Raw genomic sequence first — 17,823 nt, forward strand, 5'->3', positions numbered from 1 at the left:
TAGCTGGTGAAGAGGCCTGGCACTAGCACCCCGGTAGGCGAGCAAATGTGGCCGAGGCACTGTCTATTCTTGGATCGTGATAGGATACAATAGATCAAACTCAACTTTCTGTCATGCCGCACCTGCTAGCCACCTAGCACCGGCCGTAACACCCGACTTGGAGATGAGGGCAATATGGCATGATGCTCGAGACATAGTAGCCATCATCCTGCTAAGGGACGGGCCGCGGCACATGAACGGCTGCTGTCAGCTCAGGTACAGTATTGTCCTAAGAGGATGCAGCATGGCATGATGTGCACGTCGGGCCAAACTGCTAGTAGGGGAACCCGTATTGCCAATAGCTTCTGAACTGGTGTGATGAGAATGCAAAGCCGCGGGCGATGTACTTAGGTAGTATGCCACACTGTGTCTCCTCGTCTAATCGCCAAATAGCCGAGTCGACCGGGTATACGTGCACCTTGATATACATATGTATGATGTATGTAAGTACCTTCTTGGAGGCGTACGTCGACGCGCGCAGTGGCTTGTCCGTGGCCGACCGGGTAACGGTTCTTCTAGAAGCCATTCAGGCAGACTTCTGCCGACGTGGTTCGTTTACCCAAAACCGGAGCCACACCATACACACTGACAAGCCTTGCCATCACACGCATCCAGGGCATGATTGTGACGCATCCCGGAAGCGCTTGACAAGATTACGTGCTTGTCTGCTTGCCTTCTTGGTCCGCGTCGTCAATGTTAATTTAATATCCTGTGGCAGATGCTCAGTGGCAACCCTGTTCTCGGCCTGGCCTCTATTTGCCTCTTCTGTTGCTCTTTAATTCTCCAGCAGCATCACATGGACGATCTGCAACATGGGCGCGTCTGTAGCGGCACATGCGACAGCGCAATGGCACCTTCTTCTGGTTCGTGGTTCCGCATCCCGCATTTGTTCGACTAGACACTGAGGCCACGTCCTGGTAAAGACTTCAACACATGCGGGACTCGCTGCAGAGGATTGAGTCAAGCGATGCACCAAGCGGTACGGCAGACAGGGTATTGATGCAGACGTGACGGTCTCATCACATCCGAAGGTTTCGTCAAGAGATGAACTGCGCAAGCGACAACCTAGTGGGCAGGCTGCTCACTGGCCCGCTGCTCGGCATCGTTGTTTGTGCGCCCGGCCCGGGGGGTGCGCTCGTCCCCATCCGGTATCAGTAGCCGTGGCTTTCTGTCATCAACCCATCCCAACATCCAATCTCCAGCAATGTCCATTGATATCAACTGGGACACCATCACAGGCGGCGCAGAAGGCTCCGCCCGTGCAGAGAAGATACGCGCCTTTATCCATGACCGCTTTCAGCAAGTGACGCTGCCGCGCTTCATTCGCTCCGTTCACGTGCACTCGTTCGATTTTGGCAGCGTCGCTCCCGAAATTGAAATCAAGGACATATGCGACCCACTGCCGGACTTCTACGAGGATGATGAAGATTACCCAGACGAGCAAGCCGGCGACCCCGACCCCGAGCCTGACGACGATGCCTTACACGCTGATGACAAGCTACGCGAGTCGAGAGACCCATCACGCCGCCCATCGAGGGACAGGCATGGCAAAGAAAGAGGCAGCCGTGAGACGGCAAATCCCCAACGACTCCACCCCGATCATGCCCACGTACGCCCGTCTCAACCTCGTACTAGGCCGTCTAACAAGCGTGGTTCGTTGGCTCCCAATGAGATAGGCAGTCCCTTCTTTCCTGGGTCACTCACACCAGGCATCCCCGGTGGCACCTCCAACATGAACTACTTCCATCTCCCTTTGAGCGCAGGCTTGTCTGGCGCTGCAACACCTCTCGCTGCTGTAGCTGGCGCACAGTTACACACTTGGCTCGATAATCCCCATGGCCGGCCAGCAACTCCGACCAATATGCGCCTTCGTCATGCTGCATCTGTCAATTCGCTAACACTCACGCCACAGTCTCATCCAGACCCTAGCTCCCGGCCTTCTTCACGACATCAACAAGACGAGCCCAAGAGGCCGTCTTTTGCTGGATCGGATGATGGCCTTTCTCAAAATAGCTATGTCCGGACCCCATCTGCATCTCCAAACCGCATGCACGAGAAGAGCCCCGATGATATTCAAGTCGTGACGCATGTGCAATATTCTGGGGATATTAAAATGTCCTTGACTGCGGAAATCCTTCTTGACTACCCCATGCCAAGCTTTGTCGGTATCCCTCTCAAACTAAACATTACCGGACTCACATTTGATGGTGTTGCTATTCTCGCCTACATCAAGAAGCGGGCCCATTTCTGCTTTTTGTCGCCTGACGACGCAGACGCCTTGGTCGGTAGCGACACTGGCTTCAACGGTCTCCAGACAGATGCACGAGGCCAAAATCCACGCCCTGTGCAGCGCCCGAAGATTGGAGGGCTACTAGAAAACATCAAAGTCGAAAGCGAGATCGGTGGCCAGGGCAGTGGCAAACAAGTTCTCAAGAACGTGGGCAAGGTAGAATCATTCGTCTTGGAGCAAGTCAGGCGCATATTCGAGGATGAATTCGTATACCCAAGCTTCTGGACCTTTCTCATTTAGGGATATCAATTTTTTTTCCCTAGCCAAGGGTAGGCTCATCTGCCTTCTGCCATTGTGCAAGGTGCTCCCAAAAACAGATCTATCATGATGCAGTGTTGCGATGATTCGTGACGGTAGAATATGTCGCTCAAAGTACACGGCGAATCACCCTAGCACGACACATGTCACTCTTACTCTACGAGTTTTCCATACGGCTGCCAGCATGCAAACACGCGTTGTGGATGTTACACGGCGCACTCAACCCCACTTGGGCCGACGGCTACTGCGCAGGGCCAGAGTACCACATTAACCAGGTGCTTTCACAACAAGCCTTTCCTAGCTCAATCAAGCAAGAATGATGCAGGAGTGTTTCCAGGGGCATGGTTTAGCGCCTTGTCACCAATGGGTGTTCGCAGAAGCGATGGAGGACAGCATTTTGACACCTACGTTACTGACAGCGGGAGTGACAGTATCAGGCCATCCTGGTCACACTCAAGATAGAGGCACAGGCCTAACTTGATGCCCACCTGCATCACCTGGTGTGCGTGTTACATACCTGTCAAATTCAAGTACCCGTCTGGGCATCAAGCCCAACAAGAGAGAAGAAACGAGGCAGCGTCGTATCAGCTAGCGCATATATCCTCCCTTTCAATCTTTTCTCGTCATGTGCTTCTATCCCATCGTCGATTTTACATCTTGCCTGTGATTTCTTCCTTCGCCCCGGTCGTCTTCTCCACACACACACACACACACACACCTTCTTTCTCGATGATCGCGATTCTGCCTGGAGCCCAAAATGGTGCATTTGCTAACCGTGCAGGTTTAACTAGATGCTTGCCAGTTCGAGACCCCCCCTCTCTCACCGATGAGCCAAAAGTCTTGGCAGGCTCGCCATCTATCATGATGCGCCCCTCCTTTCCCACCCCCCCACCATACATACACACCATACATGTAAGAAAAAGCCCTCATTTGCTTGATTTTCCTCGGACATACAGGTGAACCCACAGAACGCTAGAGCAAGCCTTTTGATCCGCCAATCAGATTCTGCCAGCAAATTATTCTTCTGCATGATTACATTGTCGCCACTTTTTGGAACTTTGCCTGAGCTTGCGATTTGTGTCTGCCAAACTTCTTCTTCTTTCTTCGTTTAAACGCTTTTTTTTGTGTTAAGTCGAGAATCAAATACATCCTGTCATTAAATCATTTTAACTTTTGCAAATCCATTTTCACTATCAAATCTATTATTAGCAACCCATCGCCTCCCTTCATGTCCAAATGGAAGACCTAGGTTTTCCACCCCTTTGATAGAGTATATGACCCTAAATCAGCCTTGTCCCCGGTCATTATCATCAACCGAAGAAAAAAAGCTCGCCATCTTCTTCTGCCTGAGTACTGTTAAGTACATATCGCAAGTTCCCCCTGCCTCGCCTCATGTATACGCTACACGGCATCAAGTAAGAAAAAAAAGCATGATTTGATATCCCATCCAAGAACTAAAACACTTTTCTTATTGAACTGTGTGAGGTCTCGACCATGGCATTACTTCGCAGCAGTTTGATGTTGTGCATGGTTTTTTTTATCTTCGCGCTGGTCTAGCCTCGTTTTTGCTTTTTCCCCCGATGTCGTTTACCTCATTGCTTTTTTTTATTATCTCACCCTTGAACATTTCACGTATACCGGATTTAGTTCCGGCAAACGCACGTATACCTTGCACCTTTTTGCGAATAAGTCAAGTTACGAGGGGCTTTTCTTTTGCCAGGGGAGGGGGGGGGGCTTTTTTTGTTGGCGCCGCGATTGCACATGGATCGGCCGGGGTGGTGACGTAGGGGCATGTTATTTTGTATATTTTATGGTTGGGTTTGCTTGAAGCGGGTTTTCATAGATAATATGCAGATAAGAGTGCATGGGTTGTTGCATATTTTCTTGGGTTGAAGGTGGTTGATGGACAGGGGTTTGTTTGGAGGGTGGGTGGGTTAGGTACTCTATGGGATGTTTGGTATTGAGGGCAGGTTTAACGAGAATACATCCTTTCTTTCTTCCCTTTGACTCTTCACTCTTTTTTTTTGCTCTGTGCCCCGTGTTTTTTTTCTGAGGGATAAAGGGAAACAAAAAAAAGTCCGCAATCGTTTTTTCGTTTCTCCGCAGCGGCCCGATCCAAGTAAACGGGTTTGCATAAGCAACCGATGGCAGTAAGCCGGTGAAATTAGACTTGCTCGCTCGTCTGATATTCCGGCAAGGGTTCTTGTTTGGTCAAAGAGGAAAAGAAGAGAAAAAAACAAGAGATACTCGGACAAAAGAGACAAAACAAATGCCGATTGGGAGGGGGGCATGCTAATAACTGAGTCAAGTATTACCCGTATTTCAGACTCCCAAGTATGAAGGACCACCGCCGCCGAGAGTCCTTGCGAAAGTCTATAACAAAAAAACTTGCTTTTTCCCTGTATATCTTTTGATGTTCCTAAAATGGACATACATCACGCGACTCAAACTTTCCTAACCCTGCCCTCTACACACTACTCTAAGAATACGAGCACTACGCAACGCACATACGTACGTACGCACTAAGTAAGCGCAAAAGCGCCCGATCACCTTACGTTACCCCCTCCCCCTCTTACTAAAGGCCCGTTCACACGATTGCGTATGCGACATGCATGCCCCAAGCTCTTCAGTCAACAACCCCCAGCAACGCCAGCAGCCCAGCCAAGCCGGCTGCAACCAAGCGCCTTGGGGCGAATCGATCTACTTTACCATCCGCACATCATTCTCTCACCTCTTTTTTTATTCGTTCCCCAGAGTTTCAGAGTGGGAAGAGTAGTCTCATTCTCCGTGATTGTTTTGGCTTTGCAAATCCGATTAGCGAGATTAGGGTGGGGTTGGAGGGAAAGGTAGGGGAAGCATCTGTGCTTGGGGTAATTTAACGGGGTTGAAAGAGGGTGTTTTGTGTGAAACAGAGGGGGAAATGGCGTAAGTGGAGGGTTAACATGGAAAGCGGGTTGTTCCGGGTGTAGGGAGATCAGTTGATGTGGCCTTGTAAGGGTCTAACAGGGGTGGCTGTGAAAGGTTAATTCTTGGAGGCTGGGTGATGTGTTGCCCTTGCATGAAGGCTAGCTGGTAGAGGCGCTTATACATGCGCGTTGGTGGTGGTGGGTGGTGGGGTGTTCATGGTAAATGACAGATCGTCCAAGGTTAGATTGGTAGATCTGATGGTCTACTAACTAGAAGACGGTGAAGAGGATAAATCTTGGTAATCCTGGTGAATTACGGCGCTTAGATTATTGCATCTTTGGTCTTCCAACTTCATCTGCGTAAAAGTGTTTATCCTTTCGTTTTCCCTGAGCAAGATTGTCCACTCATCAACCGCTTGGTGAGATCATAGATTTAGCCGAAACGGTGAAAATAAATAAACTTCTCATGTGGCCAAGGACAACAAGAAAACGCACCTCTAATGCTAATTTGGACACAGACACCGTTGTGTTTCTCCATTTCGTAAATCCTGGTAGACTTTCTTACACCGCTCAAGTGGCGCACTGTTCAGCTAGGTTGATGAGCCGAGCTGCTTTGACATTGTACCATGTCAGATCAGCACCGACCGCTATCCCAGGCGGTTACGGAAGCAACACTAGTACGTAGTAGTACCGTGTACTAGGTATGTGATTACTTCTACGCCAAGTGTTGTCGGCTAACCTTGTTTTACAAGTTTATCTGTTCGGTAGTATCCTTACATAATCTGCAAAATTATGTAAGAGAGGCAGACTAGATCTTTACAGATAACAACGTGTTCACTCCAAGGAATATCTGGAATGGCTCACCTATAATACACATTGCTTACCTACTCAATGCTAGAAGTGGTTAACTCTTACTACCGGTGATATTACATATGGGCCTGTTTCAGATCATAAAAAAGCCAAACCATGCCTAGCCCCATTACGGACATCTAGCCAAAATTGTAATGATATGCGAGTACTTAGTGTACAAGGTATCACTGAAGCTTATTGTGCAGCCAATTCATGTAGCAACATAACAGCTGAACAACTGCCTTAGCTTGCATACTACAGCAAAGGCCCCGTGTCAGAAACAGGCTATGCAAATCCAACAGGGTCATCTTGACGCAAGATAGATTGCAGTGCATATCATACGATTTGCGCGCCTGTTAGTTCTCCAGTGGACCCTTGAGAGTTGGAAGCAACAAGTATGGCATTTTGTGATGAAAGAAGTTTCACAGCTCGTATTCGATTGTGGCGTTTATCGCGTGTCCTGTTTCTTTTTTTTTCGCAAAACCGCGCGTGCCGCATATCTAGGGTGGGGACGATACTAGACAGGGTTTCTAGCAAGAGTAGAAAAGATTGTCTGAGAAACCCTGGGGCAGCAGAAATGCCTCTGTCAACATTGCGTTGACAACCTGTCACTTATGCCCGCTATGCCAGAAAGCTCTTAGGGGCAAATGCTCCCTACACTTTTTCCATTGGTCTTGGAATTTCTAACATATTTGCGTATTTAGCGGCCACTAGCGTTGCACTATGAACATCTCCCGCTGGTTATGCATAACGACAACCAGCGCATTCCATGCATCGACGGAGGAAACAAAGCATGTGAAGGGCGCCACGTTGATTTGAACCTACGTACTAATTCCTAGAAAGTATTTTGTGCTAGGCCAGTACAACTATTATGTCATTAGGTCAATTAGCAGATCTCAGCTCGGAGAAAAAGACTGGATCCCTATGCTTCCACATGCTACCTGAAAGAAAACTTGATACGCAGGCACACAATCTAGTTTCTAACCTAGCAAAACTACAACAGAGGAACTATTCCACTATTGGTCAGAAAACTGCCGTAGCTTCTCGTGTCAATCGGCCCAATGAATACCTTCCCTCCATATCTTAGCTGACTCCACATCCGCATTCACAAGATCATATCCATGATACGAAAAGCACGAAGTGTATACTACTGCCTTCCCCCACTAGCCAAGGAGCCAACATTCTAGAATCCGGAGAACTTTCCCCCTTGGCAGATTTACATCATGCGGTGTCACTTAGACCTCGTATTAACCATAACCGTCCCTTTCCTATTCGGGCCAAGCTTCATACAAGCTTCAAAAATTCTCCTAGACACACGTAATTGGTTATCCGGAAGGATTCTACAATTCAGCTGCCCCACTATGCGTATTATGCATGAGTGCATTCCTTCATTTACTTAGATAGCAATGTAATCATGAGGACATAAACCAATCAATTTTGGGCTTACTCATCAACCAATACAAGCCTATTCATTATCGAATAGACAACTCCGCTTGGTGTAGTTGGTTTATCACGTTCGACTGTAATAGCAATTGTAATCGAAAGGTCCCTAGTTCGATTCTGGGAGCGGAGAACAGCGTGTTTCTTTTTTGCTGAGATCTGAACTGTATGAGGTGGGCCTAACAGATCTTTTTTGTCCTCATGGGGCCAAGGTGACTGATGGTGCGGCTGTAAGTTTTGCTAGAACATAGTAGAGGTTCTTTCGTCCTTGCATACGAAGCGTGTCGAATAATGTATATTTTGCACCTTGTGTACAGAAACCATTCTTTTCTTTAACTAGTGGAAGCACACTCCTTGTGCAATACAAAGAGAGGAGAGATGTCTTCCAAACATATACCTACTATTGACACAAAAATCGCCCTATTTCACTATCAAGCTTACTAGATAAACCCAAGTATGTTGACACCAAGCCATGCAAAGTTACACACTGGTCTTTCTTATCTCTACGCCCAATATCCAAGCAACGCCATAGCAGCAGTACCAACAAAGACGTATGCAATCATCAATCCCAACTTACCCAAATCCCTAGTTCTCTCCTTATCAAACAGAAAGTCCTTGGCCAGCAACTCGACCAAAGCACTATAAATCAAGAATCCCGCGCTCACAGCATTCATAACACCCTGCACAATCACTCCTCCTCTACTCTCCGGCACATACGTAGTCCTAACACCCAGGCCCACCGCGATTGCCAGCGGTGTCGTAAGTCCGTACAGCGCACATAGCGCCCATGGCATCCACGCTTTGTCGCGAGGGAAATGAATATTCGATAGACGAGCGCCGATGCCGAGGCCCTCGAAGGACTGATGGAAGAAGAGAACGGGGTACAGCGTAGTAAAAGTCGATGAAGCCACGACACCAAGGTTCAACCCGATGATAACGGAGTGGAATATGATGCCGAGTTCCAGCACAAGAAACGTGCTGATCTGCTGTGCGAAGGAGATTTGGGACCGCACGAATACCTCACTCTGCTCTGGATCCGACGAAAAAGCCGCATTATCTTTTCTTGTTGCAGTACCATCTTGTTGCTCTGCAGCAAGTAACGCCTCCCGCTCTCCACACCGTACAATTCCTTCTCTTTCTTTGGTTTTCCCGAAGCGCTCCTGAACATACACTTCTGCCGCAAGGTCCACGCAGAAAACAAGCAAGATCGACGTTAAGACGATGCCCGCGCACCATGGAAACTTACTCCACACCCCATCCGCAGCAACACAACTCCGTGGCCCGATAGCTTCATATGCCGGATCCAGCAAGTGGATAAACGCTGTAGCGATGATAACGCCTGTGCCGAAGAAGCGCGCAAATGTGTATATCCCGCCGGAGATTTTCCAGCGGGGGTTTCGCCGTGGGAGGAGAGGGAAGCAGGCCGATAGTGTTGAGGTAAGGCCAATTACGAAGATGGAGGAGATGCGAAGGCTGAGAAGGCTGTTGGTTTGGGTTGAGTTGAGAGCGGGGAAGCAGGGGGTGGTTGTGAGATCGATATTGGTTGGAGTGAAGGACATGGTGGAAGAGTGGGATGTGTTTGGTTTGATATTTGGGGGGGTTCCCAGGGAGATTAGGTTGATAGTCGCCTTTTTACGTTGATGTTGAAGTGCCAAGTACCGTGTTGGACGAGTTGTGAGTACCTAACATAAGAGCAGGCACTTGGCGCACATACACGTGCTGTATCCATATAGGTACTGAATTCCTAATGCGGTAGCCGATTAGCTCTCAAGCAAAGTTTGTTCAGGAAACTAAAAACATGCAGGTATTCTTTCATTTCATGTTTCAAACGGGTTTCCCGCTAACCAATTCATTAGAGTAAGTGCTCTTAACCTGCTCCCGATCAATAAATCAAGATCAGCTTCCTTATCTCAAGAAAAGAAATTTTGAAAAGTTTCGTGCTTGTGCTGAGAAGTCATGTACGTTTTCCTCCGTCATCCGCCAGATTCCTGGGCTTCAACGTATCAAGCCCGCTTTTCCTCAGATTTCCAAGCCATACAGCTATCAGACTAACGAACTCCATTTGGTCTGACGAACAAGCTCATATCAGGACGTAGCGACTCTCTTGGTGGTGGTGGTCTAGGTGGTGGTTTGGCAAACCGTTTCGGTGTCGGCTTATCCGGTAAAAGAATATCAGGCTTTGGCAAAGTTGCTGTCGCAATTGATGTTTTCGGCATGTACATGCTAGCCTGAATAGACGGTAGGGGTTCTTTAGAAAGAGTCGAATTTGCTGTAAACGGGTCCTCGGATTCATAGGGAGTGCCACCGATAGTGGTACTAGACCAATGCCTTGAGAGTCCCGATCTGGGCGTGAGAGTATCTGAGCGTGATTGTTGAAGGTTGACAAATGGCTTCAAGTAGAGAGTGCAGACTATGAAAATAGCAAGCGCGATGTGGCATTGTGTAGCGATGTGGTAGGGTAACGACCAGTAGGTTGGACCCGCATCACGATCGTAGGCTGGTGTGAGATAGATGAGTCGAATGACAGACTCTGCAATTAACCTGTATTCCAAGGTTAGATCTGACAAATATAAAGTGTTTAGAGTTAAGATCCACTTACATTAATCGGAACGAAAGAAGTAATATCGCAAGCGTCTTTTGACGAAATGACTTGCGCAGCCACCATATACTGTATACGAAGTATGCGAAGATAACTGCCTCCAGGGCGGTATCAACTGCATTCATAGTCATCCAAAAAGGTACCTGTTTGGCTATTAGATGTTTGTGTAATGCCAATTTGATACTCCAACGTACCAATGGAATGCATTTGCCAGTCCATATCCTCCAGGGCGTCGGCAATTCGCATTGGAAGATCATACCAGACAAAACAACTATGGTCCACGTCACAGCCAATATGCTGGTAATTATTATACTGGCCTTTTGCAGAGTAGTTCCAGCCAGGCGACAGAGAAACACCAACGCCGAAATCTTCGATATGCTAGCGACCAGGATGAAAAATAGTGTGGAGACATACAGCCTGAGCTGAATTTGTTCCATCTCACCATCACTCAAAAGACAACCTTTCTTGCCAAAGCCTGACAAGACGGCCATGGAAGTAACAATGATGCTGCCCAGAGCACATAAGAATGTAATGAATATCACAATGTCGTTGGTCCATGGTACACGGTAGTGGCTTCCTGACCTATATCGAACGATTATTCTTGAAACCACAGCGAGAGTCTGCATCAATATGTGAGTAGTGGAAATGATTTGGCGCGAAGTATCCTACCAGTAGGCAAGCAAGAGACCAGACTACCATTAGCAGAATCGTTCCATGATTCTGAGCAGAAATGAGCGCATTCTCTTGTTGGGGTTGCTCGTCGCACATTGTGAGTGATGGGCGTCCGGAAATTGCATTAGATTGAGCACAATTAATCTTTATCAAAGTAGCATGTTAGTGGCCATGTGGACATGGAGGAAGTCCGATGTGTCCAATTTTCGGACATTGGGATACGATGTTTGTAATACTTTTCTAGAGTCCGGATCACCAGGATGTACGCGTCTCCCCGTCTTCGCGAATGATTGCCTTTTGTCGCGGAAGGAAGGGTGTGCGATCCATAAGGTTTCGCCAAGAAGGCCGTAAATGGGAGTGGTAACGAAAGAGAAGGCTGAAAAGAGCGAATAAGGATGCAAGAAGTGTTAGGAAGGGATAGGTTTGATGCATATCAGTAGCGCCTATGCCGGCATCCAGGGTGGAGAAATGCCGTGGAGCTGAGTCCAGATTCCGCGATGCTGGTAGCTCAAATGACGCCACAGTAGCACAAGGGTCTTTTAGAGGCCGTGTTGCTGATATCCAGTGTATGCCAGGGATTTCAGGCCACTGCGATCGTCTCAGTGTGGGTTTCAAGTACCGAGAAGCAATTATACCCCACGTACACTGACACGGCTAAGGCAGAAGAGAGTGAATGGGATCCATGTTTTCCTGAGTAAGGAAACGGATGTTAGAATGGTGTAGTGTCACGTAGCGTAACGGGGATGAAGATGGCTGTTTGTGTTGGTGTGGGTTGAAGTCAATGGTATGCTGGCCAGAATAAGCTGTAGTTAGCGAAGTCCGGTGGTGGAGTTGGGTCAGCCAAGGGCCCCAACGGTCATGCTGCGTGGGCATGGAGCCTGGCAAGATGTGACAAGAGTGGAGGGCAGCTTCCTCAGGCCACGCGGACTTTTCGATGGTGTTCGCTTATGCTCGTGGTAGGTACATGATTCGGACTTCAGGTCAACACAACCAGCCACCAAGAAGCCATTTGTCCACAGCGAAGGCCGTCAGGCATGGGCAGATTTCATAGCTGACGAGGAAGGCTCCATCAGATATGAGTCAGTAAGGGGATCATCGGAATCGAAGAGTATCATCATGTTCCACGGCGGATTGAGCCGACCTCAGCCCGCGCGGGGGTCGCATTGATGTTGGGATGCACAAGAGCAGGTGTAGCCATATTCGAAGCCCGATGAGCGTGCGGGTATGAGGTGGGACAAGGAACTGTATGACGCAGATGAGGTTGTGCGTACGACAAAGAGGACAAGGTGCGTGACGTCGCAGGTGGTCGGGTGTGGGGGCTTCCGAACATGGAATCCTCTTCTTTCCTTATCGACAAGGATTTTCTGACAGCCAGGCGAGGTTCTGCGACTGCGTCCCCAACTTTGTCAAACACTCGCAACGGCATCGCACCATTATGGTATGTTTCCTACGGCTTGCCATGTACACAAAAAACATCACTGACCATGCGCCTCAGGCTCCCATCAAGAAGCGCACAACGGCGCGCGCAAAGTCGGCTCGTGTCGCCCGCCCTACGACTGCAGTCTTGCCCAAGCCCGACGACATGTCATCTTTTCCCTCAAGCAAGCGCGACAAGCAGAGAATTAAGCATTCATCCTTTGTTTCCAAGATTGAAAAATCCTCCGCCAAGACGCAGAAGCGCAGGCGCCCAAACAACAAGCTCATTGCCAACCTCGAGTCCCTCGCGGATGCGCTTCCTGGTGGAGACACAGACGGCGACATTGAGCTTGGCCAGGCGCGTATATTACAGCCAAAACAAAAAATGGAGAGCATGAAGCGAACAAAGGGTGCCAAGAAGAGGAAGGAAAAACTCGAAAAGCTCGAGAAGGCGCGCTTCAATGCAAACTTGGCTCAATTGACCACAGCGAGCACAAACGGGGCCGACGCTGTCAAGGATCGATGGGCGGCGCTGAAGAGTCATGTACAAACCAATATGGAAGTGAGGCCAGAGTTTGCCCAGCAATGAAGCCAACCCGCTGGACACAAATATCCGCCCTCACATCAGGCTCGATAGACGGGAGCGATAAATTTGCCCGTCCCACACAAATATGCGTGCCTTCGCAGCAGCCATCGAAAAAACGATTGGTCATCTTGCTGAGGCCAGATGCGGCAATTCTGCGCGATGCCCATCACTATCGTCTGTGGTATCTATAGGAAGGATTACGCGGCGCTCTTGTGCATATGACACGAACCCCAGGCCACAAGGCCAGAAACTAATGCCGCACACCATTGCCATAGACAGGACACTTTTGAGTCCCAAAACACAGCATAATTGCTTGCTCATATATCGAGCAATTATACACGCCGCTTGAACATTTCCAAGTCGAGTAAAGCTATATGATAAAAATTTCAATCATTAGTTCAACGAGAAACACTCATTACAAGCCATCATACTCTCTTATTTTCTTCGTTAGTGCATCTAGACCACCGCAAGATAAACCTTCTAGAAGAACTCGGAAGCCCGTTACGATCATAAAAGTTTTTGAACAGACGATACCAAATACATAATCAAGTCTAGTTGTAACCCCCATGTTTCCCAATTCTTCAAAGAAGATAGCATCATAAAGAAAATATCCCACTATATTGGCAACCGGCCAAAAGAAAAGTGAAGTATGGGTATCGTACATATACAAAAAAAGCTGAATAGGAGAATCATTCCTTACATCTCATTTCCACACGCTCCAAGCAGTCGAGCCAAAAAAAAGCCACGTGACCAAATTCCAGCCATGCTACATTTTCTTCCCCAGAATTAGCCAAGCACATGAGTTCTAGAACCCCTTAGACAACCGTAAAGGTACGCTGCGGATAATTATCCAACTGCGTCATATCCTGAATTTCAGGGAACCAATGCTCAAACAGCGCTTCGGCATCCTCACTCATCTCCTCATCTATACCCTCAGGCGTGCACTCGTAGCATTCGAAGCGGCCAACACGGCGATACGTATTGTTTCCTTGTGGCGAAGACTTGAGAACAACACCGACGATTGATGAGCGGAACGTCATGCTTACGAGGACGCAGACGAGCGTCTCGCCATCCTGCAGTGCGTCTTCGTCACGCGGCGGAACGATATCTGGTGTGAAATCAACGGACATTCCGTTGCGGGCGAGCATGTACGAATGCTGGTATTGCAACGAGGGTTTCAAGGAGGTGTGGAATACGACTTCTGTGGCCATTGCGCCGGATAGTTCGAGCGGCTCGCCCATGATGGGGGACCAGGCGCTTGCGCGTTTGCCCTTTGGACCAAATGATGCTCGGCATGCGAGATCCATTGCGCTTGTGTTGTCGAAAAAGATTGGGGCGCCTTCGACCGAGGCCCAGGACCAGCTTGGGACATTCTGGCCTTGTCCGAGTTGTGGGCGCCGGCAGCAGGAGCTGTCGTTGGGATACCAGAGTAGTCCTAGTGTGCTGAAAGTCCACTGTCCAGCAATGTATCCCGATTGTAATGTGGGTGACAATGCTTTTGCCATACTTGCTGCGGCGATGAGGCGGTCGCTGTCATATGTAAGATGCCTTGCCGTGTATTCTGTTATCATGGAAGACCAAAGTTGTAATGTTTCTTCGCGTTTCCGCAATAGTTCTTGGTGCGCGCCATTCGTAAGATTGGTAGAGGCTAATTGGTTAGTGACACTGTCCATCCGGTTGTGGCCCAGGTGGCTGTTACCATTGTTCTGTTGCGGTTGATGCAGAGTTTCCGCAAGGACCTTGCCAAACTCCTGCTTGACCTGATCAGTAGGTCGCGAGTCAAATGCGCTGTCTTCGATACGCCCGCATTCGCATTGGTAGCCTTGACGGCATTCGAGTATCATTTCGCTTTTTGTAAAATGTAGCACGCGGGTGGATAGCATGCGTTCAGTATAAGGCCAGGCGCGGACTAGAAGTGGCGTGTCCGCATTTGCCTCTTCGGTAACGTTGAAAGGCAGCTCCCACTCATTCATGTGTGCATTGCCATTGGAGGGTGCTTTGAAGCTGTAGTGGCTCGGCTGCTCTCTTACGTTAATTTTATGCATTGAGCCTTTGACATCGGCTGCTTGGATCTTGAGTGGTTGTGTCTTGGGGGGAAATAGTGGGTGGCTACTACTGTCGGATGCGGACGTTGCCGCAATGGTCAAGAAAGCGTCTCCGAAGATTTCGTCCATTCGGAGCGAATCCTCAAGCTTTTCATGGACATCATCTTGTATGAGACAAAGACTGTCGATGAACAGCCATCGGAAACCAAGTGCTCGAGTGAGAAAAATCGCCTCCTGGTAAGTTCTGGGTAGGATTGACCACGGGATACACTTTTTGTAAGACTGTATTGTTTCCAAAGTTGTCTTGGGTATGCCTTTAGTCGTTCCCCAAACATGACTCAGGGCAATGTATTCACCATGTTCATATCTTCTTTCGTCTTGGATATACTCACTTTCGTGCAGTCGCAGAGTTTTGGGGTCGTCACCTGCCGACAAATCCAAGATGCGCTTTGGTAACGTGGTGGGTTTACTTCTTCGACTGCATGTAGCGTGGTTGTCTAGACAATTCTTTATCAGACTTCGTGCTATCATCAAACCAGTATTCTGCAATGGAGTCTCTGCTAATTGCCGACCTCTTCCAATGGCAGAGAAAGGAGATTGACCATCTGCACTGACGTCAGTACATACATTTCTGCAAAATCGGCGAATGAGCAGCAAGTGATCTTGAAAACAAAAGTCATGTACCAAACAGAGCGGTGCATACCTCCATCTGTAAAGAACTCCAATTTGAGATCTGCATAGCCAGTGGTGTTTTCATGGGTTTCGTTTTGACATTCGTCGTGGTCTTCATTGTCCTTCCATCGAAGCTCAACTGAGAGATGGTCCTGAAGGGTCCTGTCTGGTTTGGAGTTGAATGATTCGGCAGTCACTCGGATCCTGTCCTCGGCCACGCCAGCGAATCGGTCGCAATATGGCAAAATGCCATTTAGTAGAAGGGCGCATGCGCGACAGGCATTTGAACTTGACCTTAGCGTTGGTAGCCTGGTGTTGACCCAAACCAAGGATTCTGTGCTGCTATCCTGAGCGCCGTTAAGCCCGTGGGGGTATTTCTGCAGGCCTTTGCATGTCGCGCAAACGGAAACCATGGCGTTGTAGTTGAGAAAGGAGACGGTGATCGAGAATACGAGAGGTGCGTGGGTCGCCAGAGAGGGGTAGATCGACCCGCGGGGCAGGGCGGCAAGACTAGTAGCCGTACGCTTCTGTGACTGCGACGGGTCTGTGGCGGCTATCACTGTCGTGCGGCCAGCTGAACTTCCTTTTATCGAATAGCACTGGCAGAATACGAAAAGGTCTGCTGCCCTGCGTGTACTGCGTGCAGGCTACTCAACGCCTCCATGGTGGACAGCCAGCCCTTTATCTAACTTTGAGTAGTGGAGGCGCCACTTAGGCATTCATTGCATAGCACAGGACCCGCGAATACCACTCGCAGGGTCACAAGCTTTCGGCGACACCAACAGTCTCCAGTTTGACTTTTGGGGGTTGCAACAGGGGCCGGATACATCATCTATGCTGACGTCGATCGAATCAACACACGCTGACATGGAAAATGGGTTGCTAGATCTACATGCCTAGAAGCTATTGCCGTGCCCGACCCTTTGGGTCGCCAGTTGATGGACCGTAGCCATGCTTTTCACTCATTGGCTTACTTGGAGCCCTCGATATCGAGTGGCTGGCTATATCTGCGAAACACGGCATTTTTTGTTTCTCATGTTGAATTACTTGGCTAGTGCCCGAATATTTTCCTAGTATCAGCCACTCGAACTCACATACTTTCCCTGGAAATCCGGAGGTCAGCGGAAAGCCAAATTGCTGTCCACTTACTATTGGGTTGTTCAACTTGCTCACACATACGAGACGCGTGATCGTGGCAGCTGTGGGCCTGCGCCCACCCTCCCGTTCAGCCACCCCGCCAGGCATCCAAGCGCATGCATGACAGGGTTTTTCCATGCATAATATGGAAAGATCTGGGGCTAATCGGTTTGCAATGTGCTCAGGTTTGGATTGGTCTGCCATGAGTTGTCAGACTCCTCAATCGGCTGAAATGACCTGAAGTGGCTGCTCAAGTCTACCAAATGCTTACAAGAGGAAAGCCCACTGCTTACGTTAGCGGGAGACATTTGAAAAGAGGATGCAATATTCTACATCTGGCTGCTATTATGGTCCTATCATTTTCCCTATAGCGTCCGTTCTGGATGTGATAGAGGCGGTCGTGCCTCACGCCCAACAGACTATATCCTTGTGCGAGCATGAGATGGTCTCGGTGTATAGTACAAATAGTGCTCCTATTGAAAGATTTTCCATTCTTAATTCCCACTACCCATCGTAATTTTGTGATGACGGTACGGCTTCCGGCCTCAATCAATGAGATTCGCCACAAATGGTATGGTTTGATGACTTGTCGCACAGGCTGATCCCATCACAGAGGTTACGCGTGAGGACATACAATGAATAGAATCACGGCGGCAAGCAGTTCCGATCCAAATCTCTGGGAAGCTTGTAACCTCGCTACATCTACCTGTGTTAACCTATGTCCCAGGTCAGTTCATGGAGTAAGCGTCATTGTTGTTGGTGCTTCAACTTCCGAATGCGCAGACTGGGCTCAACAACAGAGCACTCCGATCTCACAACATCCTATCTCGGCGTCCAGTCTTGGATGCATTTGGCGATGCCACGCATCTACCACCTTTGCTCATCCTCCGTCATACGCTTACATGCGCTTGTGT

General features: G+C 48.9%; 5 protein-coding genes across 5 annotated transcripts; 2 read left to right on the plus strand and 3 right to left on the minus strand.

The window, feature by feature from the left end:
• Positions 1–1,243: 1,243 nt before the first annotated feature.
• On the plus strand, positions 1,244–2,569 carry COCVIDRAFT_109017 (hypothetical protein; the record flags this gene model as incomplete). The annotated part of the gene is made up of 2 exons (XM_014697445.1): positions 1,244–1,545; positions 1,603–2,569. The coding sequence occupies 2 exons, from the start codon at positions 1,244–1,246 to the stop codon at positions 2,567–2,569; spliced, it is 1,269 nt and encodes a 422-aa protein (XP_014552931.1).
• Positions 2,570–8,285: 5,716 nt separating this feature from the next.
• On the minus strand, positions 8,286–9,341 carry COCVIDRAFT_108982 (hypothetical protein; the record flags this gene model as incomplete). Its single annotated transcript, XM_014697446.1, has 1 exon — positions 8,286–9,341. The coding sequence occupies one exon, from the start codon at positions 9,339–9,341 to the stop codon at positions 8,286–8,288; it is 1,056 nt and encodes a 351-aa protein (XP_014552932.1).
• Positions 9,342–9,830: 489 nt separating this feature from the next.
• On the minus strand, positions 9,831–11,149 carry COCVIDRAFT_29783 (hypothetical protein; the record flags this gene model as incomplete). The annotated part of the gene is made up of 4 exons (XM_014697447.1): positions 9,831–10,323; positions 10,382–10,524; positions 10,576–11,001; positions 11,051–11,149. 4 exons carry the CDS (start codon positions 11,147–11,149, stop codon positions 9,831–9,833), a joined length of 1,161 nt encoding a protein of 386 aa, XP_014552933.1.
• A 1,339-nt stretch (positions 11,150–12,488) lies between these two features.
• COCVIDRAFT_19103 (hypothetical protein) lies at positions 12,489–13,058 on the plus strand (the record flags this gene model as incomplete). Its single annotated transcript, XM_014697417.1, has 2 exons — positions 12,489–12,491; positions 12,549–13,058. 2 exons carry the CDS (start codon positions 12,489–12,491, stop codon positions 13,056–13,058), a joined length of 513 nt encoding a protein of 170 aa, XP_014552903.1.
• An 812-nt stretch (positions 13,059–13,870) lies between these two features.
• COCVIDRAFT_109008 (hypothetical protein) lies at positions 13,871–16,185 on the minus strand (the record flags this gene model as incomplete). The annotated part of the gene is made up of 2 exons (XM_014697448.1): positions 13,871–15,705; positions 15,804–16,185. The coding sequence occupies 2 exons, from the start codon at positions 16,183–16,185 to the stop codon at positions 13,871–13,873; spliced, it is 2,217 nt and encodes a 738-aa protein (XP_014552934.1).
• Positions 16,186–17,823: the final 1,638 nt, after the last annotated feature.

The sequence above is a fragment of the Bipolaris victoriae genome (genome assembly GCF_000527765.1).
Source record: "Bipolaris victoriae FI3 unplaced genomic scaffold scaffold_98, whole genome shotgun sequence".
Classification (NCBI taxonomy): domain Eukaryota; kingdom Fungi; phylum Ascomycota; class Dothideomycetes; order Pleosporales; family Pleosporaceae; genus Bipolaris; species Bipolaris victoriae.